Genomic DNA, 26,145 nt, shown 5'->3' on the forward strand with positions numbered 1-26,145 from the left:
ACTTTCTCAATAGACAACAAGATTACATGAAAGAAATGTCGAATATTAAATTCCTGTAGGTATACATTTTATTTGTAGCACGGCCAGAAAAAGGCAAACCTTAGCCGTGAATTCATTCAATATAACTTATATATATTTTGTTAATATTTTGTGAATGAAAAGTACGAGTTGATGAGAGATGTAAGTAATTCCTTATATTTGATCCAAATGGTTATTCATATTGTAGTAGTCTGGGTCACTGCAATGAAAAGTTTTTTATTCTGTAGCTAATAAATTTCATACATATTTTTGAATTGAATTACTAAAACGTATTGATTCATTGATTGTCCAAAATGTATCCAGTGTCCATAGTGGAAGTGATTATTGGTGACAAAATTAATGGCTTACTGGTCCCTCATAGAATTTATAGTATTCCTGGTGATTGAGCCTGTCTTTTTGTGGCACTTTTCCAAAGTGGTGCAGGGAATTCAAATCTGCACCACTTCCTGTTCGATTGACAAAGGGAGCTCAGCTCTCGAAAATTTTCGTTTATAATGTTAATTTTTAAGTGTTTTTAAACCTTCAACCCTGAAAATTTTTCAGCTCTACTAGGATATCGGGGATGATATTCTACATCCAATTCTGACGTTGAATTGGAAATTTGAGAAAGTTGCAATTTTACACGAATTGGCAAACTTGTAACTTCTTCAGATGGAAGGCCAAGTCTCAACTTATTTTAGACAAACTATAAGAATCAACAATGTGAAGACCCAAAGCGATTTCTCTCATTTCACGGTTAGCAAATCATTCCGGTTCCCTGCGGAGGGTCACAAGCCTTTGTTTGCCTGCTTATTGTTTACTTATATCAAAAAACTCTAATAGGTTATTTTAAGAAATATTATTTTTTTGAAACATTATAATAATCTACTGGACTTACAAGTCCATAGAAGTTTGATTTTTGTTTCTGCGATCAAAAATAATAATATTTTTTGTAAAGTTTAGAAGTATGGTTCCCATACTACAAATTCATACACATTTTCGTGAGTATATTGCAAAATGATTCCAATTGATTAAGCTCATTATTCCATTGTTGAATTAGAAAAAATGATAAATGCTTTCTAGGATAAACATTATTGCTTCCAAAACATATCAAATTCCAATTAAGTTAACAATGATGCAAAATTGATAATTTTGAAAATAGCTGTACGTAAAAATATTATTACTTATGAAGTCATTTTGATTCAAGAATTCAAAATTCTCAACTAAACAACTATAATTGGTGAAGGAAGTATTTATAGGTATTATTGTAAGGCGTTTGTAACTTTCTACTTCACAAGGAGCAAATATGGTATTGCATCTCAGAAGCAAACTCTCGGGTATTTCCAGCTTTAAGGTTCTGCAGGATAGCCGGGTAAATTCAGGATCCATTATCCGTGAAGAAAGGTATATCTCTGAAGAAGGTTTATGTGTTTGTGTGAGTGTGAGCAGTGAGAGCGCCAGAGAAACAGCAAAATAGTTATAAACTAAGACTAGTTTTAGTCTTTTATAGAAGAACTCGCCCCCAATGGAAAACCTATTCAAAGTTATAGGCTTACGTGACTATATAATTGATTGTTGTAGGTTTGGGGACTGGCCTGAAAATGTTCCTAGCCCTGCTGAAAAGTCATGTTAGCTAGACACTTACTGTGAGAAAATTCAATTTCTACTGTCAGCATTCGTTATGAATAACACCAATGCTTCCCATTCAGTCAATAGTGACAGAGTCAGGTACTCCATGATTGTATTCTTAGATAGCTCAAATACACAAGTTTATAAATGGGGAGCTTTAAAAAATCTCAATGATCTAGACTGAATATTAATTGGATGAACTCGGCTAGACTTCCTCTTCAATATTTGATTGATATTCATTTCATTTTTCCAGGTGAAGCGTTGTCTTCTCAAGATGTATGGATGTGTTTTGTAATAAAGTGATGACTGAAAAAATGATAAGTTCATGAGTAGTACAGAAATTGATAACTATCATTTGTTATTATAATTTTCACCATTCATATATTGTGCTAGAATACTAACAGAAATATGAGCGTTATAGATTACAACTATATACTCAACTAGCAGAAACCTGTGCTCCGCAAGGATCAAGACTTGACAAACTGAAAACTTAACGTAATGAAATTTTGAAGAATTGGAAATAGGCATATAACCATTCTTGGTTAATTAAGAATCTACATGCAAAATTGCAAGTTAGTTTCAGTCCAGTAGCTTAGACATGATGATGCGTCAAACATAATTTTCCTATTCCGTACAAGCCAGTGTATAAGCCAGCTCTTTACTTTATTATAGATATAGTTAACGACTGCAAGAGATAGGACTGTGTAACAGAATAGTGTTGAAACTATGATAGCGCCAGAATTGTCTCAAACTCAGTAGTAGGTTACAACATGAAATTTTTGAAAATTAGTTGAAAAAAATGTTAAAACAACAGAACTGAGAATTGTCAACCTTATCATTCTACCTCCATTCAGAGAGACTTTTGTTTGAGCCGAATGTAAATCTATATACATAAAAATGAATGTCTGTGTGTTTGTATGTTGTTTGTTCCCTATAGACTTGAAAACTACTTGACATAACGACATGAAACTTTGGGAATATGTTGTGTGAATATCGGGGATGGTTTCTGAAGAGAAATTTTAATAGGGGGAATAATAATAATCATTTATTAATCCATTTTACAGACCTATGTTTTCGAAATTGTCAACAGAGCAGCTACCGAAGAACAGAAAGATGATCATGGTTCAAGATCATATTGTGATAATTATTATTGAGCATCAATCTGAAGTCACCAGCTGTATAATAAACATGTCACCCTGTGATAAATATTGTGTACTGGTATTGAAACGGTAGTTTGGAGTTGAAGTTAGTGAAGTTGATTGGTACCAGCTGTAGATAATCGTTTCTTAGAAGACCTATACAAATAATTCATCACTTCCCTATCATTGAAAATCTGGAAAATGTTGAAAAAAATATTCACCTTATGAAAGAGAGTTGCTCATATTGCATCCATTAATTACTGAAGAATGAAAGAATAATTTAGAAAATTTTGAATTTAGCTTGACTTATATTCATCCTAGAATGGAAGAGGGAAAGAATATGTAATTCTGTGTGATTCATTGTATATCGCATATTTCCTGGGCCATCTATTGACAATCAACAACTATGAAAACATTGAATTCATTTCTGAAACACTGATTTAACCTATTTTTATTTTTTTTCAATTCAACACTTTACTGATAGATATTACTACCAATTGAGTAGAATATGTTTTCGAAATAATGAATGCTGCATGACTAAGCACATAGGAAGTCCGTAATGAGATGTAAATAAAAATATTGATTGTCAGATGAATTTCATGATTCACCAAATAAAGTCAAGTGTGACATGAGATACATTGACCTTTTGGCGGTACGAAGTTTGCCGGGTAGGCTAGTTGTAAACAAAGCTTTATTATTAACAGTCAACGCTGAAAAAAGACAGGCTCAATCACCAGGAATACTATAAATCTATCTGTGTCGTGTGTATCCTGTTTCAATTTATATTATAGAACTTTGAAGTGTTTTCTGTTATGTGCTATATATATGACCTCTACCCATTACAATATCAATAAAAATATCCATTTTCTCTTGGAACTCGGTATCGAAATTATGTATATCATGAATTTGGATTCATATGAGGGACAAAGATGTTGAAGCGACAGAGTAATTTTTCATTTCAAATAGAAACACCAATGAAACCTACTGTCACTATTATTCTTTTAGAATGAATATTTCAGCTGTTTCCATAATTTTCACCAACTTTATATAATTGAAAGTTGCAGGTTTCAAAGATAACAATACTACAGCTCTCGAGAGTGTTCTCCAACCCAGGGGTCACTAGTTTTATTGACCGAGCGTGGTGAGGTCTATGTTTTAACTGTGATTTTCTTTTGTGTGACTGTATGTAACGCGATTACGGCCAAACACATTGATAGAATTCGATGAGATTTGGCAGGAATATTCCTTTATCAACTGCGCGTAGATGTATACACAAGGTTTGTTTTTTTTTTAAATTTTGCATCTTAAGGATAATTGACCGAGCGAAGTGAGGTCTAAGATTCAAGTAGACGGTTTGGAATTTCTCTTAATGTTCAAATGTTTATATGTTGCGCATTTACGGCGAAGCGCGGTAATAGATTTCCATGAAATTTGTCAGGTATGTTCCTTTTTTAATTGCGCGTCGACGTCTATACAAGGTTTTTGGAAATTTTGCATTTCAAGGATAATATAAAAGGAAAAAGGAGCCTCCTTCATATGCCAATATTAGAGTAAAAATCAGACTATAGAATTATTCATCATAAATCAGCTGACAAGTGATTACACAGATGTGTGGAGAAGCCAGTCTATAGCTGTATTTCCATAAGGTCTATGGTTTCAATCAGGTACTCGTGGATGAGAATACTGCGTGAGATCTGCTGTCCACAGTATGAAAAGGTAAGGAATTCCTGTATACGGTACTCTGATATCACACCATATATATCATCTACTTTGAAGATAGGATCAGACTATAGAATTATTCATAATCAGTCAGCTGACAAGTGGATTATTCATTGCATGCATTACACAGATGAGAGAACTGCGTGAGGTCTACTGTTGACAGAACTACTAGTATGAGCCTACTATATAGGGAGATATTTCTCTCAGATTTTGTGCGGTATACAATGCATGATTTGAACTCACCTAGCACCAGAGTAGGCCAGCTTTCCATGCGGGACGTGAGACCCTTGAGGAAGATTTGATGCAGGAAGAGGACAGTTTCGCTGTTGAGGAATATCGAGTTGACATCCTCGTGCGAGCAGGGTGGCTTCTTGGAGCTGGCCGCCATTTTGAATGGACGCAGGTAACAGGACACCAGCACCTCCATCTGTTCCATATACTCCTCCTCCGATTCCACCATGCGGAACACCAGGCTGCCAAAATGATAAATAATAGTTATTTGTATATCTAGAGTGAAAAGTACTGTTTTTTCTCCCTGCGGGAAAAGTTTAAACCCGTGGCGAAGCTGAGGGCAACAATTATTTTCCTGAGAGAGAAAAAACATTTTTCACTCGTGATATATACGACATTTTTCCTCTACCTACATTTTTATAAAAACAGCAGATATGATAATAATTTTTAAAAACGTACTTCACCAAACAATGTGTTAAAACATAATCTAAAAATTAAACCGAAACAGCTGGCTTGTAATCAAAGTTCTCTGTCGACAGCGCTACCGGTATTCGCTATCTGTCGGCAAAAGTTGTAACAACAATGGCCGTCACAACTGGAGCTATGATGAAGTTCCCGTTTCAAATTTTGATTAGTTAATGAGGAATATTCGTTGGCTGGTATTTTGAATAACATCGAATAAAAAAAATGTATGAATTTTTTTAGTATAGTGATGTGAAGTTTGTAATAATTTTTGCATACAAACATAAATTTCATATATTGATCAAATGTCTGGTTGAGGTATTGAATTTAGTTGGTTTAATGACTACTCTATATGCTTCCTCATCTCAGTTTAGAACTTCTAACTTATTTCAAATGTACGTTTTAAAAAAAAGTGCTTCCCATGCTATTTGAATGGAGTCACTCTTTCGGTCTAGGGAGTTTTTCTGTTTTTTCCTCCAGAGAGCGAAAAAGTGACACTTTAGTATTATGCTCCAGGAAGTATAGTAAGCCCTTTAGACAGGAGGTGGAGGAAAACATAATTTATTTTTTGATTGATTAATAATTCAATTCACTTCCACCAGGCTGCCAATATACAGGTCACATTCAATCCAATTCAAAAACTTATAGTTCGTTCCTCTTGAACAAGCAACCAGGTGATGAATGGGATGTTAGTATAGGGAAAAATCTGGAGTGGCGCACTCACACAACTTTCCTTGCCGTTATAAAAATTTATCACCTGACGTTAGTGTTCACGCGCATCTCAAATCTACTATTCAAAGATCCAAGCCAGCTGGTGACAGGACAATAACGCTAGAGACACACGAAGTCTGCTATCTCTTCATAGTGAATTCATTCACTATGTTAATTGAAATATGTTATAATTTGTATAATTGAAATAATCACATTTTCTCGAATTTCGAGCTTATTTTCAATTCTAGGTGGAAATGTTACTGAACATTAATTGTAGAGATTTTCATGCTCAATCTTCTCCACTCCAAATGTTTTTTTTCTTAAATATTATCTGAAGCCTGGTAATTGGGAATCTAAAATCAAACTTTGCATAGATGGGGCGGAGCTCCTGAAATTTTCATAGGTACGGGACTTGTGACAGTTGATAGAGCTTATCAATGACTATTTTAGGTATGAATTCGATCAAAATCATTCATAGTGAATGATTTAAATAGAATCAACAGTTTGCAATTGAATAATCACATTTTCTCGAATTTCGAACTTATTTTCAATATTAGTTGAAAATGTTACTGGACATTAATTTTAGAGATTTTCATGCTCAATCTTCTTCACTTGAAATGTTTTGTTTAAATTGTATCTGAAGCCTGATAATTTGGAATCTGAAATCAAACTTTGCATAGATGGGGCGGAGCTCCTGAGATTTTTACAGATATGAGACTTATGGCAGTTGATGAGAGTTTATCAATGACTATTCCAGGTATGAATGGTATCAAAATCGTTGGAGCCGTTTTCGAGAAAATCGCGAAAAACAATTTTTTTGACAAAAATTTTGCCATTTTAGCCGCCATCTTGCATTTCATCTGATCGAAATTGTTTGTGTCTGATCCTTGTATTGTAAGGACTTTAAATTCCAAATTTCAAGTCATTCCGTTGATTCATAGATGAGATATCATGTACACAGACACTCATATGCACACACACACACACACACACACACACACACACACACACACACACACACACACACACACACACACACACACACACACACACACACACACACACACACACCACACACACACACACACACACCACACACACACCACACACACACACACACACACACACACACAACACACACACACCACACCACACACACACACACACACACACCACACACACACACACACACACACACACACACACACACACACACACACACACACCACACCACACACACACCACACACACACACACACACACACACACACACACACCCACACACACAACACACACACACACACACACAACACACACACACACACACACACACACCACACACACACACACACACACACACACACACACACACACACACACACACACACACACCACACACACACACACACCACACACACACCACACACACACACACACACACACACACACACACACACACACCACACACACACACACACACACACACACACACACACACACACACAACACACACACACACACCACACACACACACACAACACCACACACACACACACACACACACACACACACACACACACACACACACACAGACCAATACCCAAAAACCACTTTTTCAGAATCAGGGGACCTTGAAGCGTTTAGAAATTTAGAAATGGGGGTACTTTAATTTTTTTCGGAAAGCAATAGAAAGAAATTAAAACTTTCCTAAATAATTCGTTCCTCTCAAACAAGCAACCAGGTGATGAATGGGATGTTAGTATAGGGAAAACTCCTGGATCTTTTTAAGGACACAAGTATTGGTTTGCCCAACTAACGCACGTCGGCTTACTTGGGAACACAATAAGCTCCGGTTGACGTGTGGGGCTCTTTAAACCTTTGGATTCTTGAGTCCGTCCCTTCCAAAATAACAATAACATTCCTCTTTGAAGTCGAAGCAAAAATGATTGACTATTCTGCCAGACTAACATAAGCTTTTATTACAGTATGTTTATTACGGTATGTTGCGCTTATCAAAATTGACATGTCTGTAAAAAGTGGGATCTTTACATATGGTATGTGGCTACCGCAAGATATATTATAAAGCATCACTATTCATGCATAATCTTATTATATTGAATACAATATTTATACAACCATTACGTTGCGCATACATTTTTAATTGAACATGTCTGTAAAAAGTGGGATCTTCATATTCGGTATATTAAATGAAGATATAGCATTAGGCTACGGTACTACTTACTTTACTTGTTCGTCATATGGAATTGTATCAAGGTAGCAATGCTCCCGCAGTATATGACACGTTAAAGTGTAATCTAATTACGAATACCCTTCATCTTTCAACTTCTCGTTTGAAGGCAAGTGTAACAGGAGATGCAAATGGTGAAGTTGAATATTCAATCAATCCTGACTCTAAAAGTTTTGAAATTTGTTGTTCTATTTCTTTTTTATCTGGGATACACGTTCTGTATGGCTTCTTATTTGATTTCTGCCTCTGCATGTTTTACCTCACCTACATCATATTTGTGTTTTGCAAATAGTGATTCATAACCTTCAATCAGCCTTGTTATTGTTTGTCTCTTTTCAGTATCAAGATAATTCAGATTGCTTTCCATATTTACAGAGAAGACAGATGACTCATAATTCAATCTTTCAACATCTGTTTTGTCATCAACCTTCTGTAAAATTTCTAAATTTTCATTCTGTATCAATTTGAACTTTTTTATTGCATCCAATCCAAGAAGTAAGTCATAAGAGAAATTATTGTTCTTCACAACATATACATCTAGAATAGTTTATTTCAGAAACAACATAAGTCACTAATCATCAACTTTTGGGAAATCAGAAAAAATCAAATAGACTATGAACCCATTATAATAAAAAATTGAAAAAAAAATGTATATCATATCTCTAGGTTGCTTGGATTGAATAAATTAATGTGAAAGCCAGAAAAAATATTGAAATATAAGTGGTATAATGGTAGTTTAAAAGTATTTGACTTATGTTGTTTCTGCAATAAACTATCTTTAACATTGTAAGTTGGGATATTCCTTCAATGAAACTGAGTTTTATATATAAATGTATGATGTATTTTGTCAAGTATAATAGAAAGTAAAATTAAAAAATGTAATAGATCAATTCCAATGGAAATTAAAGTTCCTTTTTGCTACTTTAATCATCATTATTGGCAAGAGGTTCTCTTTCACAGGTCGGCCAAGCAAATATTTCATTATAAAAGTCCTGTATTTCTTCTTCATTTGGTAGGTAGTCCTTGAGCTTCTTAATGTCACTTATTTTGGTGTGGAGTATGGGAATAAATCCTTCTGGGTAGGCTACTGCGTCTGGGAGAGTGATAACATTTATTTATTTATTTATTTGTTTGAACAGTCACAAACACGATATTTGGAAAGAGAAACAGGCAATTGCCCAAAACTTCTCCAATTCCTTGATTTTGGCACATAATTAGTCCAAAGTGAGGTTAAGTTTAAAAATTTCTTTTTTCAGCAAAGATTAACACTAAGAGAATACGTATTCGAGATATGACTTATGAATTTTGAATTTCGAAGGGTTGATAAGAGCCGGAAATAACACTAAACAATCCGAAAGTTTCAATAATATTGAAATAAACTTGAAAATTTTGAGCAGAAAAATTAAAACTACTATCACTGAATATGTGTTCCGTAAGCGAAAAGTGTGGCTCTCAAGTCCATCAATATAGCGATGAGCTGAAACAGTTCCTTCATTAGAATATGAATGCGTGAATTGCATGAACTTGCTAATCTTCAAATTCACTTTTTATCTTCTCTAGGGACATGTCTCCCCATCGTTTCAATCGACAGCATATTTTTTTATAGAACTTTGGCCACCAACTTTTATAATCAATAATGTTCTTAGAATTTGGGATTTCAACAATAAATGAATCTTTAGGACTTGACTCAATGATGAGTTCAATACACTGTTTAAGAGTGTATATCCTGTCACATTTCTTGATCTTTCTTGGATTAGTAGATCCATTCATTCTTTTGTTACTATATTGCTCAATTCCCTCATCAGCCATACTACATGTATTACTTTGGATATAACTTTTATTTCAATAGAGAAGTTTTAATGAAGCAATCACAAAGACTTTAACAATATTAGTTGTAAACAAACATAACCTCAATGCTAAATGCTAATAAGAATAAGCGTGCGACGCCGCATGCAGCGCTTGACACGTGACCACTCTATCAGCTGTTAAGCACAGAAACAACACAAGTCAATGACTGGTGTTGTTTCTGCATCAAATGAAATCTTCAGGCCGTTCAAAAACCGTGTAGAATGGCTTGACTGGTGTTGTTTTTACATGAAGAGACGTGGCTATATCCATAGATACCGAATTCACTCTTAACTCAAAATGGCCAAAAATGTGACTCATGTTGTTTCTGAAATAAATCAAGAAAAGTAGTAATGTGGACGTATGTGTAATAGTGTGTGGTGAGTTCCGATATGTCCTAGTTGAAAATGAATTTTCTCAATCAATTCTTTACCCTTTTCTTGATCAAGGAAGATTCTTTTGTTTCCTTTCATACATTTGGAGAATATTTCCTCTTTATATTCAACATTCCTATTATTCATTATTGCTTCTTTGTTTTTTTCTTGATCGTCTTTTATTTCTTGTATAGATATCAAATTCACAACCGTTAAAATGTCTTCATTTCCTTCAAAGTGCTCTAAAACTGGGTTTCTTGATAAAGTATCTGCTTCAACATTTCCTTTTCCTGGGCTATATATCAATGTGAAATCATATTGCGATAGGTAGTATACAAGATCTCCCAATTCTTCATCGGTTCGTGCTTTCACTCTGAGATTCTCCAATGGTTTGTGGTCTGTGATCACTGTAAACTTCCGTCCTATCAACCAATATTGCCAATACATAATTGTCTCTTTTATAGCCATACATTCCAGATAAATAGCTTTTTTCTTCTTTTGAGCAGGGCTCAGTTATTTTGAAAAATATGCTACTGGATGAAGCTCATTATTTTCCTTTGGTTGTTTCAGTACAGCTCCAAATCCCTCTCCACTGGCATCGGTGAAAATGAATACTGGTTTTTCATAATCATAAATTTGTAATACGGGACTAGAACATAAGTATTTGTTCACGTTTTGGAAAGCTTTATCACATGTCTGTGACCAGATGTCAGGTATGTCCTTCCTCAGTAGATTGTGTAAAGGTTCTAGAACTTTCACTGCATTCTCTATGTATTTATAATAGACATTTATTTTGCCCTTAGACTGGCGTACATTCTTCTTGGTTTTCGGTTGTTTGTCTCTTTTCAATTGCTTTGAGATTGTCAGTGAGTGGACGGACTGAGTTATTTTCAATTATGTGTCCCAAATATTTAATTGAACTCCTTGCAAAGTTACATTTTTCCAATTTCAGCTTGAACCCTTCTTTATAAACCGCATCAAGTACGAGGTTTATATGTTTCAAGTGTTCCTCAAATGTCTTTGAAAATATTAAAATATCATCAATGTAGCAAGTACAAAAATCAGTCAACTTATTTTTTTGTAAAGTGTTACCCAATATTCTTTGAAAAATTGCAGGCGCGGTCCTCAAACCAAATGGTATCCGTAACCATTGATAATGGCCTTCGTGGGTCACAAATGCAGTTTTCATTCTGTCTTCTTTTTTTATTGGTATTGTCCAGAATGCTGAATTAACATCAAGTACTGTGTACCATTTACAATTACCAGCCTTCACTGTTATATATCTTCTATTCTTGGGAATGGTTGTGGCTCTGGTATTACAATTTTGTTCAGTTCCCGGAAGTCAATACATAGCCGTGATTTTTTTTTCTTCTCGTTTGAAGGCAAGTGTAACAGGAGATGCAAATGGTGAAGTTGAATATTCAATCAATCCTGACTCTAAAAGTTTTGACATTTGTTGTTCTATTTCTTTTTTATCTGGGATACACGTTCTGTATGGCTTCTTAATAATATATCTATCTTCTGAAAGTTTGATTTCTGCCTCTGCATGTTTTACCTCACCTACATCATATTTGTGTTTTGCAAATAGTGATTCATAACCTTCAATCAGCCTTGTTATTGTTTGTCTCTTTTCAGTATCAAGATAATTCAGATTGCTTTCCATATTTACAGAGAAGACAGATGACTCATAATTCAATCTTTCAACATCTGTTTTGTCATCAACCTTCTGTAAAATTTCTAAATTTTCATTCTGTATCAATTTGAACTTTTTTATTGCATCCAATCCAAGAAGTAAGTCATAAGAGAAATTATTGTTCTTCACAACATATACATCTAATATTTCTTCGATTTTATTGATTTTCATTGGAATTTTGGCCCGGCGATTTGTAAAATTCACACCACTAATAGTTCGAAAAAGGTTATGGTCGTTCATAAGTTTTGTCTTCAGCTCATCAACAATTTTCTGATTTATTAGAGTGATATTTGAGCCACTGTCATAAACCCCTTTTACAATCTTCTTTTTATCAACTAGTACATTAACTGTAATCAATGGAATGAACTTACACGCCGGCTTATTCAGTTTTTTGAGTTATCTACATCGAGTGTATTTTCCTCACAGGTTGTGAAATTCACTGTTTTATTTTTATTCCTACAGATCTCTGCAGGATGAAAGCGATTTGGTTTTCCCAAGGCTGTACATACATAACAAGGAGTCTTCTTTCTTCTTATCTCTTCCATCTTGGTTGAGTCTTTTTTCTGGCTATTTATATGACTATGTCCGTTTGAGTTTGTGAATGAATCATATTTTTGAATCTCATTCATCAGATCTTCTGTGGTCTCGATATTTTCCTTATCTAATCTATTCTGAATATGAACTGGTAGTCCCACAACAATATGTGAGATTCTAGATTCATCTGTCATAGTTCTCTCACATTCAAGCAATAATCGTTCCTTCTTCAAAGCATAATCAAGCATAGATCCAAAATTTTCAATGTATTTGAATGAATATGCATATCTCACATTTGACCAGCCTTTATTAGAAAAAGTTTGGAGAAATGTTTTTGACCACAAATTCGAATTTTTCAATCCTAATTTATATTTGTTGGAAGTATACCAATCTTCAGAACTCCCTTCTAAAAATAGTCTTAAACATGTTATTTTTTCTTTATCGTTGTGGATATTGTAACGGATACATTCTTTCTCAAAATCTTCCAGCCAGAATTTTGCATTTTGTCCAATTTTCCCCGAGAATTTTTCCAAAACAAATTTCCTATCAATATCAATTGAAAATTCACTCTTACCTTTTTTCGGCATGTTGAACAAAAAAATCGATTTATAATGATCTTACTTCGCACATATTACTTAAAATGAATAATTGACGAAAGATTTTCATTTACTTTAGAAAAACGATTTTAATGTCAATTATAATATAAATCTCAATAAATCTTAAACTGTACAAATATGAACATTCAATGATTCTCTCATCAGCTCTGCTGTTAGTTTGATAAACAACATTAGTAAATTATTAACAAGTCATTATGGTTCATATGATTAGAAAGAAGAAGCGTGAATGTAGAGCAACCAGCTTCTTACATATATATCGTCAGTATTATGTAAAAAGGGCGATACCAACAATTCATACTTTTTCAGGGGAGCTGTTTTTGTACTTTGCATAGTAGAATAAATTATTTACAAATAAAATAACCAGTATATTCTTATGTTTTCAAAAACTATTAACATATTACTTCAAATTTCAACACTTGATGAGTAGTTTATGATACTAATCCACTCACCAAAATGTAAAAAAAAAATTATGCAGTATATTCGCCCTTTTAACACATATATTTTACATATTTGCCCTTCTTAAAATGTACTGTTTAAACAGGGAATGGATTGAAAAAGTGGTTATTCAGATAATAAGTTTTGACAAAAGTTTTTAAGTTTGTGACAAAATAATTGGATAAAATTGTTGAGAAAATGTAAAAAATCATATTTAAGTCGGCTTCTTCTTAGTTTTCAGGGATGTTGTTTGTCCTCTCTTCTTTGGTTTTTGTCTGGCGTCGTTTACTGTTGTTACTGCTGCTTTTTTTCCTTGATGAGGCAATTCTTCGTAGAACCTATGATGAAGAGAAGGTATTACTTTTGAAACACATAGATCCTGAAGGTCTTGATATTTAGCCCAGGTTATAGGTAAATTGCTGGTATAAGCTTTTGGCAGATCATCAGGTTTCTTGAGAGGCCTTCCTACATGTTTCAGGAGCTTTATTTCTTTAAATTCCACATCATTGTAGCCGTACTTAAAAAATATGGATTCAGGGTGGTCTTTTTGGTACAAGAACCATTTTATCTTTCGCCATTCCACTACTTCTTCATCCACTGTCTCATATCTCACCTTTTTTTTTATCTTCTTCGGCTACTGATGTCCAATTAATGAATGAGTTATGAGTCATTGGCACAACATTGTATGGCTTGGGTGTTTTTCTTGCAAGTTGACAAATTAACTGCCATTCTGATGGAGTATTTACTTGAATGTTTTTGCAGCTCTTTCAATGACTGAATGCATAGAATCTCCCTCCATCTGCGAATGACCTGGCTCATAATATACATGCTCTATCTTTTTAGCATGTGTCATTTTTACTGCATACAATAAAGCAGTAGAGATAAATTGGTTAAGGTTCTGCCCCCCACAACTATCACTCATCAAAAAAAACTCCAGCACATCTTTGCGACAATTGATGTAGTTGAAGATGAATGTAGCAATTTCAGTAGAACCTCTGCTTCCTTCAGTTTCATCCCACATGCAACATGTTCCTTCTTTTGAAATTAAATCAAAAATTGTAAAGTTATATGCAGCCAGTTTTCTTTCATGAAAGATTGATGATACTTCTCCTTTAGGACACTCTAAAACAGCTTGAAGATCCATATTTAAGACAGTTCTTCTATTTTGAACATTATCTGTGCATTTTTTTACTTCTTCCTGCTTTATTTCTCTAGCTCTGTTTTTATTGAACACATGAAGGTCTTGTTTTTCTTTTTCTTCAGTTTTTTCAACTTCACTTAATGTTTTGTATCTATTGCAGGTAACGCACTGGTCCTTTTTAGGCTTATGAAAGCTTAGATTTCCATACAAATAAAGAATACCTTAAAGCAGACTTTGAAACCGGAATTATTAGTGATTTTCTATCTTGAAGAAGTAGCTTAGTAGCTTAGAACGTGTGGTTTCTCACACAAAGTAACAAAACAGACTTCTTTCTTGAAGAATGTAATACAGTGAATAAGTCAACATAATAATATTCTGTCGTGACAATAATATTAAAATAAGAATTGAAATTCAATCAATAATGATAATAAATCGGAAATCTATAACAGCGGAAGTTGTATTCGCCCTTTTTACATGAATAATTCGCCCTTTTTACATTCACTGAAAGTAGACAATAGAGCGGAATTGGCATGTAAAACAGGCAATTATCAGGTTCGCCCTTTTTACATATCATTGTCAAAGGGGATGTTGTTTTTGCCTTAGTTACATTTGTTAATAACCTCACTAATATTGATAATTCAGATTCGCCTCTTTTACAAAACAATAGATACAGATGTCAGGAATTTAATTTGGCAAAAAAGCTGGAATAGTGAATTTGTCGGATTCGCCCTTTTTACATAACACCGACGATATATATATATATATATATAATATATATATATATATATATATAATATATATATATATATATATATATATATATATATATATATATATATATAATAAAACATAGTCGAGATCTTTCATCTGATGAACAGCTGTTTTGACGACTTTAGAAAAAATCTGGTGTGGTACACTTACACAACTTTCCTTGCTCATATTTGAAACTATGATCTGTATATGTGTGTGTGTATATATATATATACTTAGACTTAGTAACCTCCTTCTCGTGCATGAGGTAGGTAGGTAGGTCAGTTCATAAAAAGATATTACATAGTCGATATCTTATTACATAAGATAAGTACATAGTCGAGATATTTGACGACTTTGAAAAAATGACTAAATATATATATATTTATATATATATATTTATATATATATATGAAATTATTTTTAGAGTACTTTTTCCTTTGTGTGAATTGTGGAATTCGATGATTTTTTTTTTAGTCGTCATTTTTTTAAAGTCGTCAAAACAGCTGTTCCACAGATGAAATAATATCTCAACTATGTGTTCTTTTTATGAACTGAGCTACCTACCTTCCTCATGCACGAGAAGGAGGTTACTAAGTCTAAGTATATATATATATATATATATATATATATATATACACACATATACAGATCGTAGTTTCAAATATGAGCAAGGAAAGTTGTGTAAGTTTACCACACCAGATTTTTTCTAAAGTCGTCAAAACAGCTGTTCAACAGATGAAAGATCTCGACTATGTTTTATTTTTATAAACTGCTCTACCTACCTACCTCATGCACGAGAAGGACAAAAGACTCATGTCAGTTAAGAAAGTCCATTTCTCAAGGATGGGGTGGACCCCATTAGTTTCTCAGGAAATAGACTCATGCCAGTTGATAGAGCTGATAAATAACTATACAGGTTATTAATTTGAAATAAATCGGTCCAGTCATTTTTGAGAAAATCGTGAAAAAATGGTATTTCAGTAAATAACCGCCATTTTTCTCATGAATAATACGGAGCTCCTGCAATTATCCAAGAAATGAGACTCATGTCAGTTGATAGGACTTATAAATAGCTATTCATGGTTCAAATTTGAAGAAAACCGTTAGAGCCGTTTTTGAGAAAATCGTGAAAAACATGGCTTTTTAGTAATTATCCGCCATTTTTCTCAAGAATATTACAGAGCTCCTGCAATTTTCCCAGAAATGAGACTCATGTCAGTTAATAGGGCTTATGAATAGCTACCCATGGTAGAAATTTGAAGAAAATCGTAAGAGCTGTTTTCGAGAAAACCGTGAAAAACATGGTTTTTTAGTAATTATCCGCCATATTGAATTGAATTTTATTGAATTTCTTATTGTCAGGTCCTCATGGTATAAGGACCTTAAGATCGAAATTCCAAGTCAATCGGTTAATTAGGAATGGAGTTATCGTGTTCACAGACATACACACATACACACATACACACATACACACACACACACATACACACATACACACATACACACACAGACCAACACCCAAAAATCATGTTTTTGGACTCAGGGTACCTTGAAAGGTATAGAAAACTTGAAATTGGGCTACCTTATTTTTTCTTGGAAAGCAATACTTCCCTTACGTATGGTAGTAGGGCAAGGAAAGTAAAAATAGGATGACACTTGAAGCAAAATATCTCATTCATATTCTTGAAACAACCAAGTTTTCATAGTTTTTGTGAAATCAGTGAGGGAAGTTTTTATCCTGGCATCATTAGGCATAAGATTGAATAGTCCCGGTCCAGAATATAAATTGCGAAAAAACTGGAATATTTATTCAAGTTCGACGTGTCATGGAATTCCTCTTCTCGTCTTTCAGAAAAGCTTAGTCTGAAAAATACATCATTGTCGCTACGCAAAAAGATAATTTATTCCTAATACTATAAATGCAAATAAATGCAAGTAAGTGGGAGAATACGGTGTCTGGAAAAGTGGAAAAGAATGGTCTCTTCGATTTATGAATAGTATATTAACCCAATACAGTGCTTCTGTAATTTATGCATCGCACTGAAATGCACTTCCGCTGCTCCACTCCAGCATACAATACCATATTCTAATTTCTAATTTATTAAAGCGAAATATACTCTGCAGAGGATTTTTGTGTTAGATAGTTTTCTCTTAAAAGTGATAAAATTCACATAAATCTCCATTCTTATTTTTCATCAAGTCTGACTTTCAATAAAGATATGAATAGATAATGATTTGAAGATAGGTACTTAACAAAATTTATTTGTTCTATGGGAGTTCATCGGCATGAAAAAATCATACCTACAAGCATTTGAATGAAAAATGATCGATTAATGGAGAATTTTCGGTGTATGTGAATAGAAATCCATAAACCTATAGTGAGGTCCATGTTATACTATTGACAATAGTATTGCTATCCTTGTCTATCATGCAACAAAGCAGATAGCGCTACCTCACTCTAGCTTTACAATGTTTTCCGTTCGCCAGAGTAAAAAGTAAATTCGTATGGCTTTTGTTGGTGGGGAGTCCCTTGCGGGAAGGTCCCACCACCTGAATTTATCATTTGAGCCGTCAATGGGCCTTACGACTGTCATACTTCAGCCGGGACTGACAGTAACGTGCCCATCCGATAACACGGGAGTGATCTGGTTAAAAAACTTTTGGTTGTGAGTGGGTTCGAACCCACTTCCGTTCGCCAGAATATTTTATTCTCACTTTTGACAGTGACTGCACAGAAGTAAACAAACAATATTCTAAACCGCCATTTTTTTCTTCTTCATTCTACAATAATACTCCAGAGCACAAGTCGTATGATTGATATGAAATGTATTTTTGAATAAATCAGATAATTTTTAAATATTACCGTATGAGAAACACAAATTAAAATACCTGAAACTACATTTTAAAAGTTGATAACTAACCATCCTAGACTTCATCCATGCTTCAGTTAGCTTACTCATACCGGTATAAATAATATTGAAAGGTTATTTCAGAATTATTTCCATTTGAACTATTTATTATAGATAGGATTTCTATTCTTCTATTATTTTTGAAAGAAATTGGAATAGAATACCTACCAAATAACTCAATTTCTGTTGCTTTGAAGTTCAGATTGGTGTGTCACAGCTTTTTAAATTAGCCCCCATTTCAGGTTTGTACAAAAATAGAAATCTGTTCTCAGTTATGAATGCAAATTTTTGAGTCGAATTATGAAAAAAGATATTTTATTGATGAATATAATTAACTTGACATTAAATTGATTATTTTATCAAGGGAATGAGAGTTATTAACAGATCAAATTTAATGGGATGAATTGAGTAGCAGCTGTGTACACTGAGTGGCAACATGGAGAGACTTGGCAATGTGTTCCTCCTATCTTTCTTCACTGCCAGTATCGGGGCACCGAGCTTCGCTCGTTATTTATCCATTCATTGATAAACAGAACTCAATTCTTTAAAATGATTGGGGAAGGACTAACAGGCACAGCCCAAAGCTGTTTCTTCCCCAAATTTCGATTTATACACTATAAATAGTCCAGAAAGTAGGTTATGTTCCATACACTTGAATTCAGGTTCAATTTTCAGTTTAAACATTCAAAAACAAAAAAAAAATAATTCAGATTATTCACAAACCAAATTGAATAACAAAATAACACTCACTAATCACTTAAAATTGTCAAATCAGCATTAAATATTATGATATATACTCCAGTTTAGAAGGATTATCATGAGTCATGTCAACAAATCAGATTATGATGATCTAGTCGATTATATTGTCCAGCTAGATAATTATTTCTCACTGATTTATTACACAGCTGGAAATAAATCTGTTTCTCTCCCACACACGCATCTTCTGTTTCTACAGACGACGAAATTATCATCTGTTTTTCCAAGGATGAATAATTGTTATCTTTTTCATGTCCTTCAGCGAGTTTTTCCAGGGATGAGACCCAGTGTAATCGAATTTTTAAATCATAAACATACTATGTTTCAAATTTCGTAAAAATCGTTGGAGCCGTTTTTGAGATCCGTTGAACATAAATAACCAGATAACCAGATATAAAAATATAAACAGATATACAGAAATTGCTCGCCTAATATAATAGGATTATAACGCGGACCTCGCTATAGTTATGCAAACATTAGTTATTGCTAATTCATTTCTGAGATAATTATCAGTTCTGAAGGAGCTCACAATCTTTATCTATCTCGTTCAACACTCGACAGCGGGCGCCTATAGAATGCAGCTGGATGGCATGGGTGGGTGGCCCAAGGGCGAATGCCTGTGCGCAAACCAGAGTAGCATACTCAGATTCTTACAGAGATTGGCCGGTTGCAGACGAACCACTATCGCATGTGGGATGTGGGAGCGATTATTTTCCATCAGTGGTACCACAAACGCAGCGCATATGGAATGCATTGGCAGGCATGTCAGTGGCGCTGATACTTCCACATGGCGTTGCGCGCTGTAGTGCCTATAGTGAGGTCCATGTTATAATGGCAGTGTACGATTGACAATACTGTTGCTGTCCTTTATAACATACAACAAAACAGATAACGCTATCTCTCTCTAGCTTTGCAATGTTGTCCGTTTGCCAGTATATTCTATTTTTACTTTTGACAGTGACTGTACAAAAGTAACTCAGCCGCCATTTTTTTTCTTCATTCGATGAAAATGAATACACAAGTCGTATAATTGATTTAAAATGTATTTTTGGAACAATGGAATAATTTTTAGACATTACCGTATGAGAAACACAAATTAAAATAACTGAAATGACATTTTAAAAGTTGATAACTAACCATCCTAGACTTTATCCATGATTCAGTTAGCCTACACATATAGGTTGGACCTACTCGTACCGGTATAAATAATATTGAAAGGTTATTTCAGAATTATTTCCATTTGAATTACTCATTTTGAATAGGATTTCTATTTTTCTTTTATTTTTGGAAAAAATTGGAATAGAATACCTACCAAATAACTTAATTTCTGTTGTTTTGAAATTCAGATTGGTGTACCACAGCTTTTCAAATTAGCCGCCATTTCAGGTTTGTATAAAAATGAAAATCTGATCTTAGTTATGAAAGCGAATTTTTTAAACAAATTATGAGAAAATATATTGTCTTGATTAATGTGACATTAAATTGCTTATTTTATCAAGGAAATGATAATTATTATTAGATCAAATTTAATGGGATGAATTGAGTAACAGCTGTGTACACTAAGTGGCAAAATGGAGAGACTTGGCAACGTTCTTCTTCTATCTTTCTTCACTGCCATTATAACGTGGACCTCACTATATGCGATTATTTTCCTTGTGATTGTCGTACCACTGGTTTCAGCACTACGTTCCCCCCCCCCCCTAGCTTCTGTACCACAATTGTGGCAGTCGCTGTGACTTTGAAAACAGCTGTATGATAGAAACATCTGATAGAAACACCCAAGTACGATAGAAACATCTGATAGAAACACCCAAGTATGATACAAACATCTGATAGAAACACCCGAGTATGATACAAACATCTGATAGAAACACCCGAGTATGATACAAACATCTGATAGAAACACCCGAGTATGATACAAACATCTGATAGAAACACCCGAGTATGATACAAGCATCTGATAGAAACACCCGAGTATGATACAAGCATCTGATAGAAACACCCGAGTATGATACAAACATCTGATAGAAACACCCGAGTATGATACAAACATCTGATAGAAACACCCGAGTATGATACAAGCATCTGATAGAAACACCCAAGTATGATACAAACATCTGATAGCAATACCAGAGTATGATACAAGCATCTGATAGAAACACCCGAGTATGATACAAACATCTAAAACCTGTTGCACTAATGCACTTTTTCTCGAATGTAGTGTGATAGTCATATTGCTCAGTGGTATGTCGGTCCGACGTCCCACATGCGATAGTGGTTCGTCTGCAACCGGTATAAGGGAACAATAATTTTTATGCATTCAGGAGCTTATTGACAAATAAGTATAATCTTAGCTCTCTTACAATTCCGCGAGTAGAATTATTAAAACCAAAGAATTCAATTTCTGACATCAATCTAAATTCCAAGAACAAAACAGAAAACCAAAATATACAACAGTTTCCATTTTCCAAGATTCAATTAATTTATGAAAGGAGCTACTTGGAGAGGCCATAGTTTTCATCTTAATTCGGAAATCCACTTTGTGAAAATATCTAAGGACTGAAAATTTTGTAAAGTGAAGAACCTATTTTGGACTATGTGTAATCTTATCTAAATTTGAGAGAGGAATAGCACAAGGTTACCTTGTTTTTCCTCTTCCTATCATTTCGATGATATACGTATTGTATGAATGGATAAAGAATAAAGACAGTCCATGCAACCCGCTAGAGTGAGGTCCACGTTATAATGACAGTGTTTGATTAGCAATGGTATTGCTATCCTTGTCTATCATTCAACAAAGTGGATAGCTGTCTATTTCTCGCTTTGCTCTGTTGCCAGATTATCTTTTAACAATGTGGACTTAATAATTAAAAAATATTTCATCTTAATTAAGAAATATCATTATGGAATTATAGAACAAAAAATAATTTCTTGAGTAATTGACCGAACGTAGTGAGGTCTATGTTTCAACTTGATTTTCTTTTGTCTGTCTGTATGTAATGCGATTACGGCCAAATGCGTTGATAAAATTCGATGAGATTTGGCAGGAATATTCATTTTTAATTGCGCGACGATGTATACACAAGGTTTTTTAAAATGTTTTCATTTGATGTGTCAAACTGGCCATGAGATCCTAAGATAAGTCTGGCCATAAAAACCATAAAACTGGATTGCACCATAAAAACACAGCAGTCAACAAACGAAAATCAAATGCTCATATATTGCTGATCACCGCCAACCAAAAACCTTCACCAACACTCCCGCCCAGGGGTTAAAAGGATGTGTCCCAGGAACAGGCATCCCAATGGCAGTTGTTCTTGCCTGTCCGCTTTGGCGGGCATGTATTCGATTTAGTTCCCCAAATGCCGGTCTCCATCCTGCATTTGGGTATCCAGGCGCACCACGTGGAGGCGCTTTTAGCTTCTATAAAAGATGTTGAAGATGTTACTGGAAGAGAAGAACTTCTGAGCTAGAGCGAATACAATAATTGCGCCCATTAAAATTTCGAAAAAACTGAGGAAGTGCTCTCTTAAGACCTGAAGAAGATGGGGGAATACTTCCATAAATGAAGGCTTATTCTAAACCTGAAGAAAACAGGAGTCAGCTCATTCCACCTAAATGATAAAATATGGCTAATAGGAAACTCCAGGTTTATTTCAATAATGTACTTCTCCAGCATCAAAATATCCCCAAGTATCTAGGTATTACACTGGATAGAATACTGTCTTTCAAAAAACACCTGGAGACCACCTAAAAGAAAATTCAAACCCGCAATAACATCATTCAAAAATCGTGTGGTTCTACTTGGGGTGCCTCAGCCCATACCCTGCGGCGCTCCACTCTGTCTCTTGTATATCCTGTAGCAGAATACTGTGCACCTGTGTGGATCAATAGCCCATACACTAAGAAAATTGATGCACAGCTCAACATGGCTATGAGAATGATTACTGGGTGTATCAAGTGAACACCTGTAAATTGGCTTCCAATATTGAGCAATATTGCTCCACCTCCCTTACGGAGGAAAAATCCCTGTTAGAGGAGTTCAAAAAGATTTCCGATAACCCAATGCTGCCAATCCATAAAGACCTTCCCGACCTAGAAATAGGTCATCTCAGACCTAGAATGCCTCCATTGACATCTGCAAAGGATTTGGTCAGAACCAATTTCAACATAGACTCAGAGTGGAATGCTGCTTGGAATTTGCAAGTACCTGACCAATTGGCACGGCTTATCAAGCCAAATAAAGAGCTAGAAGGTTTCAGCCTTCCCCGTCACCTTTGGAAGGGATTAAACAGGGTGTGAACAGGGCATGGTGTATGTGGGAACAGTCTGCATGAATGGGGGATCATTCCATCACCTGAATATGACTGTGGAGCTCCAAAACAAACTTTGAAACATATTGCTGAAGTCTGTCCTGTCAGGTTGTATCCCCATGCTGTTGAGGATCTTGTGAATGCTGCACCAGAAGCTCTTGAATGGTTGGGTGATTTGGACTTGGCTTTATAAATGTCTAGTTTCATCTTTTAATAATTATGTTATTAAAACTACCGGTTCTCTCCATGTGCATAGTTCTATATTTTGACTTTTTCAATTTAATGACAATCAATTATTATAATTGAGCACATAATTCATATTTGAGAGGTGAATGAGTCAAAATGCTAAATGCTCTATATATTAAAAACTAGCAGGTAACCCGTGCTTCGCAAGGGTCTTTCTTAAAACGTGACGTAATGAAATCTAGAAGAATTCAAAATAGGCCTATAAGAATCCTCGATTGATTAAGAATTTATATGCTGCATTTCAAGTGAATCAGTATGACCACTTTTCAATTAAAAAAAGAAGTTGGATTCAAAATGGCGGGAAAAATTTGGGTGTGACGGAAAACCTGTTTTTATCATTCGAGAAGGATCCCCAATCATACCTATCTTCTAATTTCCCTTTTAAGAGAAATCTTCTGCTGCTTCCATACAAACTGGAAGCATGACAAATAATTGAAAACTTGACAAACTGAAAACTCAATGTAATCAAATCTTGAAGAATTTAAAATTGGTCTATAACCACCCTCGGTTAAGCACGAATCTATATCCAAAATTTCAAGTTAATCAGTCCAGTAGTTCTGACGTGATAATGCGTCAAACATAATTTCCCTATACTTTACATCTGTATAAGCTACGTTTATAATCCAGTTCTTTCCTTTATAGTATAGAAGATGATACATGGATGGATGATTATTGTTATTTTACTAAAATATAGAATAAGTTGAATAGTTTCCCTTTCAGAGGGAGTTTTGGCAGCCCACAAAACTCATCTTTCATTTGAAGATATAACAAAAAGGTGCATATAACCTTTTTTTTTGCTCAGCTTGCCAAAATACCCCTCTTTCCAATATTAAAATTTTCGACTGACTGTACAGTGAGTCAGTCATTCTATCAGGGCTCGAATAACTTTGCAATTTTAATTAAATAAAAATGAAAGAATATAATTTCTTTATGTAAATAACAACACCTTCATTCAAAGACATATTAACTGCATGCGTTTTCATATTGCCGATACAGCATTGATGAAACTGTAGACGTTTTTTAGCACTTTTTCTCAGAAATTGTTCTGGAAAGCTGGAAAATTAATAATCCATGCCACGTGTAGGCCTAAACATTGCATCAGGAAAACGAAGTTACAAAACTATGTTTTCAGGTAGAAAGAAATATAGAGACAGATGTATCTTTTTTAATTTCGACCATGTGATTTGGTGATTTTTTAATAAAATCGAATGTACCATCAATTAATTTTAAACATTAATTCTGAAAAATCTAGAAGGAAAATTAAAATTTGGGCTTCCAGGTGCACGAGATTGATATTTCTAGAATCTATGTGCAAAATTTGGAGATCTAAATTATTCCCGTTTTTCCGGTATGCAATCCACAAGTTGACATGATTTGATGTGAACAAACAAACAAACAAACACACGAACACACGAACAAACACAACCCTACTCTCTCTTATTATATAGATGTTGCATTTTAAGGATAATATCAAAAGAAAAGAAGTTCCTCCATACTCTGATATCACTATATATATGTCATCTACTTTGAAGATAGGATCAATCAGACTGTAGAAATATTCATAATCAATCAGCTGACAAGTAGATTATTCATTACACAGATGTCTGGCCGTGTCTATTTCTGTAAGGTAGGGTATCAATATTTTGAATGATGCGCGCCCATCAGTATCAATATTCTCACACTTGAAAAACAAATTTAATAGTTGATTGAATATTAAAAGAAAATGATTAAATAAACTGAATAATGCCGAAGAAATTATAATATTGTTGATTGAAAAAAATTTAAACAGTTGAGAAATATTTTTATAAGATGGTAAGATCATCACGAAACTGGATAAATCATCATATAGGATAAAAATTCAAACGTGAACTGAGTTTATCAATATAAGTGAGTTTTTGATCTTGAAGAAAACAAATAACATTTTTAAGAGTAAATTATGATTCAACTAAATCAACTAGAACAGGTGACATCAGATACTTGTGGATGAGAAAACTGCGTGAGGTCTACTGTTCACAGAACTACTAGTAAAATATGATTGATCAATTAAAACGAGAACTAACAGTCAATATTAAATCAATAATAGCCTCGCTTCGCTCGCCATATGCGTCTAGCCAGGGGGCTCAGCCCCCTGGACCCCGACTGGATCGTCTAAAAAATAAGATCAGTGGGCTCGCTTCGCTCGCCTGCATTTTTCATTTGGACGTGCATCATTCCATCAGAGAGTCAAAGTACTTCCTCGCTCGATTCAAAGCGCAAAAAAACGCTGGAAAAACGCAGATTTTGGGCGTATCTTTGGCGTTATTTGAAATTCATTCTAACACAACATTATCACACCCTAGCTAAGCTCCTGTACTAAATTTGAACTATTTTTG

At 34.4% G+C, this 26,145-nt stretch overlaps 1 protein-coding gene across 1 annotated transcript in view; it reads right to left on the reverse strand.

Moving 5' to 3' along the window:
- Positions 1 to 26,145, reverse strand: part of LOC111054087 (ras-specific guanine nucleotide-releasing factor 2-like) — a 432,594-nt gene that overhangs the window by 127,428 nt on the left and 279,021 nt on the right. The window contains exon 9 of the mRNA XM_039435485.1: positions 4,749 to 4,978. Coding sequence (XP_039291419.1) covers positions 4,749 to 4,978 — 230 coding nt within the window. The remainder of the gene's footprint in view (positions 1 to 4,748; positions 4,979 to 26,145) is intronic.

Source organism: Nilaparvata lugens, chromosome 9 (assembly GCF_014356525.2).
Source record: "Nilaparvata lugens isolate BPH chromosome 9, ASM1435652v1, whole genome shotgun sequence".
NCBI lineage: Eukaryota > Metazoa > Arthropoda > Insecta > Hemiptera > Delphacidae > Nilaparvata > Nilaparvata lugens.